Source organism: Cetorhinus maximus, chromosome 28, assembly GCF_964194155.1.
Source record: "Cetorhinus maximus chromosome 28, sCetMax3.hap1.1, whole genome shotgun sequence".
In the NCBI taxonomy this organism is placed as follows: domain Eukaryota; kingdom Metazoa; phylum Chordata; class Chondrichthyes; order Lamniformes; family Cetorhinidae; genus Cetorhinus; species Cetorhinus maximus.
In genome coordinates, this window is record NC_135906.1 from 9,765,850 (window position 1) to 9,778,189 (window position 12,340).

At 43.0% G+C, this 12,340-nt stretch overlaps 1 protein-coding gene across 4 annotated transcripts in view; it reads right to left on the reverse strand.

Annotated features, from left to right (window-relative positions):
• Positions 1-12,340, reverse strand: part of LOC144668809 (cAMP-dependent protein kinase catalytic subunit alpha-like) — a 162,219-nt gene that overhangs the window by 96,914 nt on the left and 52,965 nt on the right. The window contains exon 1 of one of the 4 annotated variants that reach the window (XM_078531183.1): positions 4,843-5,290. The exons of the other annotated variants lie outside the window; for them this stretch is intronic. Coding sequence (XP_078387309.1) covers positions 4,843-4,864 — 22 coding nt within the window. The 5' untranslated portion in view covers positions 4,865-5,290. Of the gene's footprint in view, positions 1-4,842; positions 5,291-12,340 lie in introns of those variants that run through there. 4 annotated transcript variants of the gene reach the window in all.

Below are 12,340 nucleotides of genomic sequence, written 5' to 3' on the forward strand. Positions count from 1 at the left end.
TTCAGCAAGGTGCTATTGAACTGTGTGGTGCCCCTGCCCAAAACCAAAGGGAGCTACCAGTGTATCAAGGGTGTGGCCTCCTGCTTCCCAAAGGCTGTTCCCCTGAGAACCATATCTGCTAAAATAGTGGTGGGGGAAATAACACAATTAGCCGGTATGGACTACCCACTGAGATCCAGTCAGATCAGGGCTCAAATTTCATATCGCGAGTATTCTAGGAGGTCATGGGTAACCTAAGCATGCCCCAGCCTAAGTACTCAGCATACCATCTGCAATCACAGGGCGTGCTAGAACAGTACCACCAGGCTCTAAAAACAATGATCATGGCATTCTGCCACAAGTACCCTCATGATTGGGTAAAGGACTAGGTTTCCTTCTGTTTGCTACCAGAGACCCACCCAATGAGTCCACTGGTTTTACTCTGTTTGAATTGGTTTATGGACACCAGGGAGAGGTCCTCTGAAACTAATCATGGAGAGAATTTTAGAACAGAAGGAGGCAGTCTCCCTGTCACAGACTACGTAACTGTGTTCCGGGAATGACCCAAGAGAGTCTGTTGACAAACATGCCGAACCTTTCAGCCAGGGGACAACATGCTAGTGCTCCTACCAATACTGGGTGAACCCCTAAAAGCCTGGTTCAGTGGCCTGTTCAGAGTAGCTAAGAAGCTTGGGGACACCCCAGATCGCAAGAAAAAGCAAAGGCTGCGTCACGTCAACATGGTAAGGCAATATCACAGCCAAGAAGTGGACAAGCACGTAACGATCAGTCCGATAACAACAGACCTGGAGAGGAACAGTGAAGCTGAATTGGAGGAAGACATGGGTGAGGTCCACAATGGACCTCCTGTCTGGCGAGCAAACACAGGAATTCTAGTGAAATTGGACACCATATCCACCCAACTAAATTCAGAACAGCAAGGAGACCTGACAAGGCTGCTCACTGCATTTAAAAGCATCTGTAGAGACAAACCAGGCTGCACCACTTTAGCGCTACATGATGTGTATGTGGGAGAGGCCCCTCCTACAAAGCAATATCCCTATCATCTAGGTCTAGAGAAACTGGCCTTTGGGAGGTGATTTGGGAGGTTATGCTGGAGCACCAACTCATTGGGCCTAGCAGCAGGAGCTGGAGCTCCCCAGTTGTGTTCATGCCCAAGCCAGACTGCTCCACAAAGTTCTGCATTGACTGCCACAAGGTTAATGCAGTTGACCAGAGTCAACCTGGAAGACTGCATAATTGGATAGGTAACACAGCCTACATCACAAAGATAGATTTACTCAAGGGATTTTGGCAGGTTCCCTTGACTGCCCATGCGAAAGAAATCTCCGCCCTAGTGACCGAGGATGGGTTTTTACCAGTGTTGAGTCATGCTATTTGGACTTAAAAATGCCCCAGCCACCTTTCAAATGCTGATGAACCAGATAGTGGCGGGCTTATCCAATTGTGTAGTGTCACCTAGATGACCTCCTGGTGTACAGTGACACCTGGGAAACTCACTTAGAGCAACTGGAAGCCCTCTTCCAGAAATTCTAGTCAGTTGGCCTAGTGGTCAATCTCACAAAGAGTGAGCACGCTAAGGCTGAGATGACCTACCTAGGGCAGATGGTGGGTCAAGGGCAAGTAGAGCCTCAAAGGTACAAGCAGTAGTACAGTTACCCACTCCCACGACAAAACAGGAAATTAGATTTTTAGGGATGTGTGGTTTCTACTGCAAGTTCATCCCAAACTTCAGCATTGTAGCTGCCCTGCCGACAGACCTACTACAGAGAAAGGCAAAAGTAGTATGGACCGAGAAACACCAGCTAGCTTTCAAAACACAGAGCTGTTTTAACAAACAAACCAGTGTTAGCAACTCCAGGCTTTAACCAAGCCTTTAAAGTAGCCATCAATACTAGTGACCTAGGGGTAGGGCTGTCCTCCATCAGGAGGATGAATCAGGAATAGAGACATCAATCAGGTACTTCTCCAAAAAACTGAACAAACATCAGAAATGGTATTCCACAGTAGAAAAATAAACCCAGGCTTCACTACTAGCTCTCAAGCACTGAGATATATGTCCAAAATGGATACAAAGAGACCGTAGTCTATACTGACCACAACCCTTTGACCTTTGTGGAGAATTTCAAAGCTCAGAATACAAGGTTATTCTGTTGGATTTTTTTTTCCCCCAACCTTATCACCTAAAAATCACCTACATTGCAGGGAAATTGAATGTGATTGTGGACGCCCTGTCCAGAACTTAAAGAGACCCAGTTAGAACTGATGGGATAATCCAGACCAAGGCTAAGGAAATGAATGTGTTTCTTTTTGTTTTGTGCTTCTCATTTCATTGCTTTGTCATGGGGAGGTGTCAAGATGCTATGCCCCTTTATTTTTGAAAATATGACTTTTCAATATTCAACTGACTGGAAATTTTACAATTTGAACTGAAACAGAGGAAGCTGCTGAAAAAGGCAAGGTCACATTCCAAGGTGAAGGTGAGAAAACAACAAATCACTCTCAGGGGAGTGTGAAGAGAGAGACATTTGCTAAAATCCAGACAACCATTGAAGCACATAACTCTCTGAGGAACAGACATTAAAAATGCAAAGTACTGGATATTGAAACAATGGCTGCCAGAGACAAATATATCCAAAACTCTTGCAATTACGCAATAGTTAAGTATTCCAAGGCAAGGCTGCCAGCCACTAGAGAGAGAGAGACTGCAAGTGAAACAGATGTTGTCACGAAAGTCTTCAATAGAGGAAACAAGCTGAGGGGGCGGTTCTCTCCCCTTTATTCTATTTTGGAATAAGAGTATCGCCTGGTTCGATAAGTCAACTCTACCAGAAACCAACCAGCAAACCGAGATCTTGTAATAATTGCAACATGTTCTATATCTGATAACATCGAAGGAACCAGCTAGCCTAAATCAGCCGCAATGTTTAAAATCTACGCCTCAAAGACGACAAAGGACATAACCTTATATTCTTTATCTTTTTTACTCCCCTTACTTCTGATACGTGCGTGCACATCTGCGCACATACACATGTTTGTCTGTGTGTTGGCCCTAATGGCTGCATGAGGGCCGAATGCTTGACGTCACGTTTTTATTATACTTCATGGCTTTAGTGGTTAATAAATTTGCTCTTTGACTCAAGGAAACCTTTTTGATTGGCTCCAATAAATAGTTAAATACATTCTGATTTGGAAAAGGCATATCCTCGTAAAAGAGAATCTTAAATCTTTGTTATGACCAACCAAGGAGGCTGAATAGAGGGGAGCCAGTTCACCCCTTCTCACCTGGTCATAACAATCGGTTATGGGGAAAATATCTGTGGCATCATACTAATGAGAGTCCATGAGAGGGTGCAGAGGAGATTTACTTGAATAGTTCCAGGGATGAGGGATTTTAAGTTACAAGATTAGGCTGGAGAAGCTGGAGTTGCTTCCCTTGAAGGAAAGGAAGTTGAGAGAAGATTTGCTAAGGGTGTACAAGATTATGACAGGTTTAGATAAGGTAAAGAAAAGTCAGTCCCATTAGCTGATAATCAAGGGCTGGGGGAACATAGATTTACAGTTTTGGGCAAGAGATAGAGGGGGAATGTGAGGAAGAACTTTGTCATGCAGCGAGTGGTAATGGCCTGGAATTGTCTGCCTACAAAGGTAGTGGAAGCTAAGAAGGTCAATGGTTTCAAAAGGGAATTGGATGTCCACTCGAGGGAAGTGAACTTGCAGAGCTACAGGGACACAGCATAGGAATGGGACTGATTGGCTTGCTCTAGAGAGCCAGCATGAACTCAAGGCTGAATGGTCTCCTTCTATGCTGCAATAACTCTATGCCATCAAACACAGGTAACCTGTAAGCTTTTCACAAAGATGGGGTTTTTAAACTAACAGTTGATCCGGAGCCAAATGGCTGCCATGAAAATCTTTCCTCTGGAACATGATTGCCAAACTCTCAAGTAGACACTCCAGAACTAAGCATTGCCAACACCAGGCCCTATGGATTTCAGCTGCAAAAAGCAAGTAAACCTTCAGATTCAACAGAAATGCTTACAACTCCCAGACTATGCTTGGGTTTACAGGTCCTGAGATTGGAGTTATAAGAACATGTTAACCCTTCAATGAATTGATGGAACACGGATACATTTGCACGCATGTCCTACGCTACTAATCCACTCAGTGAGGGGAACAGGCTCAGACATTCAGATACACTCACTGAATATCGTACAATGTCTCACATAACTCAATACTCACCAGATTTAATTTAAAAATAAAAAGGGAATTTTTAAAAAGCAAGAGGTAACCTGGATACATTGGCATGTAATGCCACACAAGGATGATTTAGAGTTTATAAATTACATCCCGCTTTTGTGCAGATCCTTCAGTATGCGGAGGAACTGGCACAGAGCACAAGAAGTTTGCGAAACCTCTTTCACTAACCACTGCCTGTTGTTCTTCACTACTCCATAAACTTACACACACAAGCACTCAGTGGGATTAAAGTCATAACTGGCCCCTCAGATTTGGTACATTTCAACATTAAGTATGAGCTGGAACAGATTGGCACCATCACATATAGGGCAGTTCAGTCTTAGCGAGTCCAGTGATTTTAAATAGCAAGCGCTCGTAAACACGATGATGCAGGCTGAGAAACCACCAACCTCAGGAAAGATTGATCCGCGTGGGAGCTTAAAATGCCATTTACCCTCAAGTAATTGTAGAAGTTTCTTTAAACAAATACAAAAACTCTGTCAGCAAGGCGATCTGAGAGACTGCTGTTACATCAGCTGAAAATGCCAAGAGTGAACAATTGGAAAACAGTGTGACAGATTGCTCCGCTGCACACTTGCTTACCATCCCAACTGTCTTCAGCCATCCTGCTTTCCTGTCTTGCCTTTAGGAATGAGTGGTGAGTGATGTACCCTACCGTCAGCTCCTCTATGGTGTCCAGCTGACTGCTCTGCAGCTTGCCCAAAGGCTGAGCTGCAAGAGTTTACGCCGCAATAGTGTAAACATTGTTTTGTGCACAGCTTGAGCGCCCGCTCGACAAATCACACCTGGAAATCAGTGCAGTCAAGTTGCAGAGTTTTCTGCGATCAGCCACTTCAAACTTTCCCAAAACAAGCGAGCTGGGCCGTGAAAGGGGGAGCCGGGAAACAGTTAACAGCACTTCAGCAAATAGTTTTGCACCATCTCTTAAGGGTATACTGAGAGACTACATCAGGGCCAATATAACACGCTCAGCAAAGACAACGAGGAGCTGTCACAACGCTGGGGTCCCTGCCTTCAGCAGTCAGGGCAGCACAAATCAGCTCACGTGACAGTCACCCAAGGACGTCAAGCTTCTACACTCCACAAGCTGTGCTGGATATTCACATGGCAACACAGATAGAGTTACTATATTTACACTGGACTTCCTGGCTTTGCACGGCCACTGCAGGCTGTCTGAAGCAACGAAAAGGAAGAGCAAGGGTGGTCTTGTAACAGCCAGCTCCGTTAAACCTCTTATTACAAGGGCATTCATTCAGCCCACATGATAGGAAGCAGCTTTCTAACTCAACAAAAACATCCTTAAAACTGAACTTGCTCTCATACTAGAACACCTTTGCAATCCCTGTGGTACAGAAAACTTTGAATTATAAGATGCTGCGACTATTAACTCATACCGCAACACTTCCTACCAGGACAGTAAGCAGTACTCTGTATTTAACCTATGCTGTAGCTGCCCTGGGAGTGTTTGATAGGGCAGTTTAGAGAGAGCTTCACTCTGTACCTTGTACCCTTCGTTAAGCTGAGATCCAAAACTCTGTTGCCCTGGACCCTAACTTTCATTATGTTCCCTTCCTGACAAAGCCTTAATTTTAAAATTCTCATCCTTGGTTTCAAATCCTCCTTGACCCCACCCTTCCCTGTCTGTGACCTACTCCAGCCCTTCAACCTTCAGAGATCTGTGCTCCTCCAATGCTAGCCTTATCCATATCCTTGATTTTCATCACCAGTGGTAGAGCTTCGTCACACTTTCAGCTACCTGGACACCAAGTACTGACATTCCCCTCTGTAATCCTCTCCTCCTCCTTTAAACTTTCCTTTTGGTCACCTGTCTTATTATCTCCTTATGTGGCTTGGAGGAAAATATCGATTTATAACACCCCTGTGAAGCGCCTTGGGACATGAACAGCCCTATGTAATTCAAGTTGTTGTATTTAACCTGTGCAGTTCCTGTCTTGGGAGTGTTTGAAGGGGCAGTGCAAAGGGAGCTTTACTCTAACTGGTGCCACTGGGTGCATGATGTTGACACTGGTGTAAAAATGCAGAAAAGCATTTTTCCTTTACACCAATTCATCACTATCTAAGCATTGACGAACCTCAAATATATCTCTGGTACTTAAGTGCACAACACTTATCACAGCAGCAGCGAGTTTCTAGCTATTTTTGACATAATCAGAATGCACTGCAAAATAGATCAGCCATCATCTTTGTATGAAGAGAATTCTTAATGAGTTGGTCTGTTATGTGATGAAGTACATCACTTGCACAAGGGTTCCAAGAGCCTTGTCAGAGTCCACAATCAGCACAGTGGAGAGATAAAGGCCATCGAAAGTTATTATTTGGATCCAATAAATTAAAAGTCAGTCTGGTCTGAAGTTAAGAGAATTCTATGACCATCCAAAAAAATGATGAATACTTTCACCCCAGGCTTGCAGAGAGCTTCAATAGACGGCCAGCTGCAGTTCAACACCACATTCATACAATATCATTGGTTAGCACTCTCTAAGCAGAGATTATGTATTAAACTGTACACAACCATCACAGAGACTACTGAGGGGACACTAAAGCACAAGTAAAACTTAGCCTAGTGACTGACTCTCTTGCCTCCTTGGGGACACTCCTAATTAGTTGCCACAACTTTAGTGAAACATTAGCTAACTGGTGCTAACATGTACACAAACTGCCAAAGTTACAGTGGTCAATTGGTAGAAACTTCCCTCCCACTTTGAGGAAATTCCTGATACCCATCTATAGTGAGCCAGTACACTTCAACATTATATGAATTAATCACTTTAAATGCTCCAATGGCTAGTGACAGACCTGTAACCAGCTGTATTTCACGCCAGCATCCAGGAAAACCCCAAGTTCTTCTATTAATACAGGAATACATATCCACAGAATCTTAACGACACAGGAGGCGGCCATTTGGCCCATCATGTCTGCACCATCTCTCCAAATGAGCATCATGGCTTAGTGCCATTGCCCCGCCCTTTCCCCGTAACCCTGCACATTGTTTCTATTCAAATAATCACCTAATGCCTACTTGAATGCCTCGATTGAACCTGTCTCCACCACACTCCAGATCTGAATCACTTGTAGTGTGAAAAACATTTTTCTCACGTCACATTTGCTTCTTTTGCAAATCACTTTAAATCTGTGCCCTCTCGTTCTTCATCCTTTTACGAGTGGGAACAGCTTCTCCCTATCTACTTTGTCCAGCCCCCTCATGATTTTGAGCATCTCTATCAAATCTACTCTTAGCTTTCTTCTCCCCAAGGAGAACAGTCCCAACCTCTCCTATCTATCTTCGTAACTGAAGTTTCTCATCCCTGGAACCATTCTTGTAAACCTCTTCTGCACTCTCTCCAATGTGTTCATATCCTTCCTATAATATTGGAACTAGAACTGTACACAATACTCCAGCTGAGGTCTAACGAATGTCTTATATAAATTCAACATAATCTCCCTGCTCTTGTCCTCTATGCCCCAATTAATAAAGCCCAGGATACTATATGCTTTATTAACTGCTCTCCCCACCTGCCCTGCCTCCTTCAATAATCTATGCTTATATACACCCAGGTCTCTCTGCTCCTGCACCTTTAAAGTTTCACCCCTTATTTTATGTTGTCTATCCATGTTCTTCCTAACAAAATGCATCACCTCACACTTCTTTGCATTGAACTTCATCTGCCACCTATCTGCCCACCCACTCCACCAACTTGTCTATGTCCTTTTGAAGTTCTACACTTTCCTCCTTGCAGTTTACAACGCTCCCAAGCTTTGTATCATACACAAACTTTGAAATTGTCCCTGCACACCAAGATCTAGATTATTAATGTACAGCAGGAAAAGCAAGGGTCCCAATACCGATCCCTGGGGAACCCCACTACAAATCTTCCTCCAGCCCAAAAAATATCCACTGACAATTACTCTCTGCTTCCTATTTTTCAGCCAATTTTGTATCCACGTTGCGACTGTCCCTTTTATTCCACGAGCAATAACTTTTCTCACAAGTCTATTGTATGGCATTGTGTCAAATGCCTTTTGAAAGTCCATATACACATCACCAACAACATTACCCTCATCGACCTTTTCTGTTACCTCTTCAAAAAACTCCAGCAAGTTAGTTAAACACAATTCTGGAATTTTAACTGGAAATTTAACTTAATATTAACCGTGCCTTTCCCATCTGCTTTTAAATGACTGAGTTTAAAACAATGGGCCAGTGTGATTATCTGCTCCTGACTTTCCATAATATTATACAAACCAGTTCCTCATAATGTATTTGAAAAATGCCAATTTTTTAAAGATCTGATAAACCTTCCCAGGGTCCAGATTTGGTGCACGCAATATTCGAGTGTCAATGCCATCAAACATGTACAAAATCCTCATTTACCTAAAAAGGAAATCCCCGGTGTAAAAGAGCTTGTGTTTGTCCAGTTTAAACTCTATTTGCAAATCATCGGAAACTCTATAGGCCCAATGATGCACATTTTATACTTTTAACTTCCATTTGTCCCAATCGGTCTAATGAGATATGATCAGACAAAAATAAATGTCAAACCAAAGGAGGAGATATTGGGGAGGATAAGAGCATTGGGTTTTAAGAAGGGTCTTAAAGAGGAAACGGTGGATATGTGGAGAGTGCAACTTCAAATCTATAACAGTGATTGGCACGAGTTTAGTGTTATTGGTTCTGGGACACTCGAATTGATCTTGGGAGAAGATTACAAAACTAAAGTTAAACTCTCAAATGAAATTTTCAACTTCAAATTAAATCAGATTGACCTACATCCTTACAAAAATAGAGTTCCAAATCTCTTAAATGTAGTTCAGTACATATTCTATTACTGGTGCCAGGCATCACTGCGGTTTCACACATGTTTAGACCCTATGATATTGTATAAATGTGATGTTGAACTACAGCTGGCTGTCTAATGAAGCTCTCTGTAAGCCTGGGGCGAAAATATTCATCATTTTTTGGATGGTCATACATCTCGATTCTCTTAACTTCAAACCAGACTGACTTTTAATTTGTGAAGACACAAGTTTGTGAAACAGATTGGAGGGTTGTCCTGCAGGGCAGGGCTGCTGCAGCTTATACCAACTGAGTACATGGTACAGCTCTTCCACCTTGCTTGTTTTGCATGATTCTGAAATTAAAATAACTCCCACTGCTACAAACAGTACCCACATATCTAACGGCACAAACTCGTCACTCTGACACTTCTCAAACCACTCCGTGCTGCTACACAAAAGAATCCTAACTGAAGCTGCACCCAACAAAAGATTCAGAATCCACAGTAATTAAGCACTGTTGGTAAGCTGAAAGCCATGAAGAATAGGACGAGCACTCCTCAGGCATTCTCAATTTACTGACTTTAATAAACACTCTCGAATATTAATCAGCAGCAGGTTTTCCTGCCCCCAGAACCACACGATTAATCTCTATTAACATGATAAATGTTATCAAGATGGAGAAGGATGACCTTGCCTCCACTTGAGAAAGTAACGGAACACGGTAGAATTGTGCAACTAGTGTTTGTAACAGTTATTGGTATCGACACTTTTAGAAATTCTTCTTCATTTCAATATGGAAAAATCACTCATTGGCCTCAACTACAATTGGATCTTGTGGTTCAAAATCCAAAGTTGCACCATTTTTAGTGCACTATCCCCTAAACGACAATTACTTCTGAAGCATAATCATTGTTGTTTTGTAGGCAAGCGTGACAGCTAATTTGTACACAGCAAAGTCCAAACAGCAATTAGATGACTGACTAGTTCATTTGTTTTAGTGGCAGTGGTTGAAGGGCAAATATTGGCCAGATTGCTGAAGACAAGAAATAGGAGGAATATGCCATTTAGCTGTTCCAGCCTGGTCCGCCATTCAATAAGCATGGCTAATCTTCTGCCTCATCTCCATATTCCTGCACTATCCTTAATTCCCTTAGTACCCCAAAATCCATTGGCCTCTGTCTTAAATATACTCAACATCCACCCGAATAGGTACAGTACAAGGGGGACTTTCTGTTAATGTCTCATTCTAAAAGCACCTCGAATGTTGCACTCCGTCAGCACCGTGTCAGCCTAGATTATCTACTTGGGCCCCAAGTAATCTGCTGACTCAAGGCAAGCAAGCTGACACTGTCAGTAAGACAGTGAAGGGAGGAGTGACAAACTGTGGTAGAATTATTGGATCTACACGAAGCGCCATTGCCCATCTACAGTTTTGCCATCACCATGAAGCCAACCAATGCAGAAGTTCTGCCACTTCAAAATGAAATTTCGGGTAACAGTCATGGTGGTCGTGAATTTCGCCATGTTACCAACTCTACATAGGACACAAGTGGAACTGAAACAATAACAATCCACTGAATAATTGTTTAGCATTGTGGATGGAGCCCTGCCATATCAACGCTTGCTCCTATAAAGCTGCTGCTCTATACAGGCTTAGTTGATAAGAAGCTTCAAACTTGGGAGGAATTCAATGAATAAAGGAAAACTGTACTTTGAACTTCCACAAGGGCAACAATCCTCGAGTTCCACAATTCTAGTTATTTCTCCATAGTAACTCAAATCCATTTGGAAAAATAGATCAGGTTTACTTAAAAAGAATAATGTACATCATCCATGCCCTCTGAACTGCACCATCCTGCTTAGACAGAAACTTCTTGCAGTGTTCTCTAAAGCTCATGAATGTCCTCCACTGTGTAGGTCAAGTTCCAGCATGATGGTCTGATTGGACAAATAAAACCATATACACATACAAACAATTTACAATTTTAATTAATAAATTGGATGTTTAGTAAAATAGTTTCTTACAGCAGAATGATGGCTTTGTGTTTCAGTAACTGACAGCTGAATGGTCATCTCTAATTTTCCTGACGATGACTTCCTCGATGCCTCAGTTGCTAAATGCAGCACCACCACCACCACCACCACCACCACCACCACCACCAAGTGTGGTATGGAGGAAAACTGAGAAAGTCCCAGGGTTTGATGTTAAGGTAGTTAATCTTAGCCAGAATTATGAATGAGGCACTACAGTTGACATCAGCATGCTCCGGTTAGGGGGAAGGAGGAAGTGGTGGGGTGGAAACCCACCTGGGTTCCTGCTCCCACTCCTGTTTGACAACTTCTGCTGTGGGTGGCAGGTTCTTTCATGAAGAATAAACCCACGAGAAACAGCGCTGCTGGTATCCACGGGGCTTTACACCAACATGAATCAGTGCCTTTACGAGAGGAAGGGAATTAAACGAGATAACAGATCTGGCTTGCAACTCATCACCCCCCACCCTTTCCGCCAGCTCTCAAGACCACAAGGGGAAAAAGACAGAAAGACTTGCATTTAGATAGCAACTTTAAAGGCCACAGCACATTCCAAAGTGCTTTACAGTCAATGAAGCACTTTTGAACTCTTGTAATGTAGGAGGCGTAGCAACCAATTTGTGCAGAACAAGCTCACACAAACAGCAATGTGATAATGACCAGATAATGTGTTTCTGTGAAACCGATTGGAAGGATAAACGTTGATCAGAACACTGGGTTTAGCTCTCCTGCTCTTCTTCAAAATAGTGTCAGATAGGACCTCGACTAAACCTTTCATCAGAAAGACGACAACAGCAGCTCCAGCAGTGCAGCACTCTTTCAGTGCTGTGCTGGAGTAGCAACTTTTTTGATTTTTTACTTTTAAAGTCCTAGAGTGGGACTTGAATCCATAACCTCCTGAGTTAGAAGTGAGAGTGCCACCAATTGAGCCACAGCTGACACGAACACAGAATCTGGTCTTTAGCTTACCAGCAGTTTCACCATGTACAGTGGAATCCCATTATAGTGATCGTTTTGGCCAATATCCCACATGATCAGAATTGGTGATAAGTGTTGCACTGCTCAACAGCATCACTGGACATTCAACGCCATTTCAAAGGGCTGACAAGACAGTCCCAAATCAGCTCAGTTGTTTAAAGTTCCTGCATGGCTCTGCGACTTGATAATTTGAGCCATGGGGGAGGGGATGAGGTTTTCATCAGTGTTAAATCAAATTCAGAACATTGTTGCTGCCAGGAACACACCACAGAAG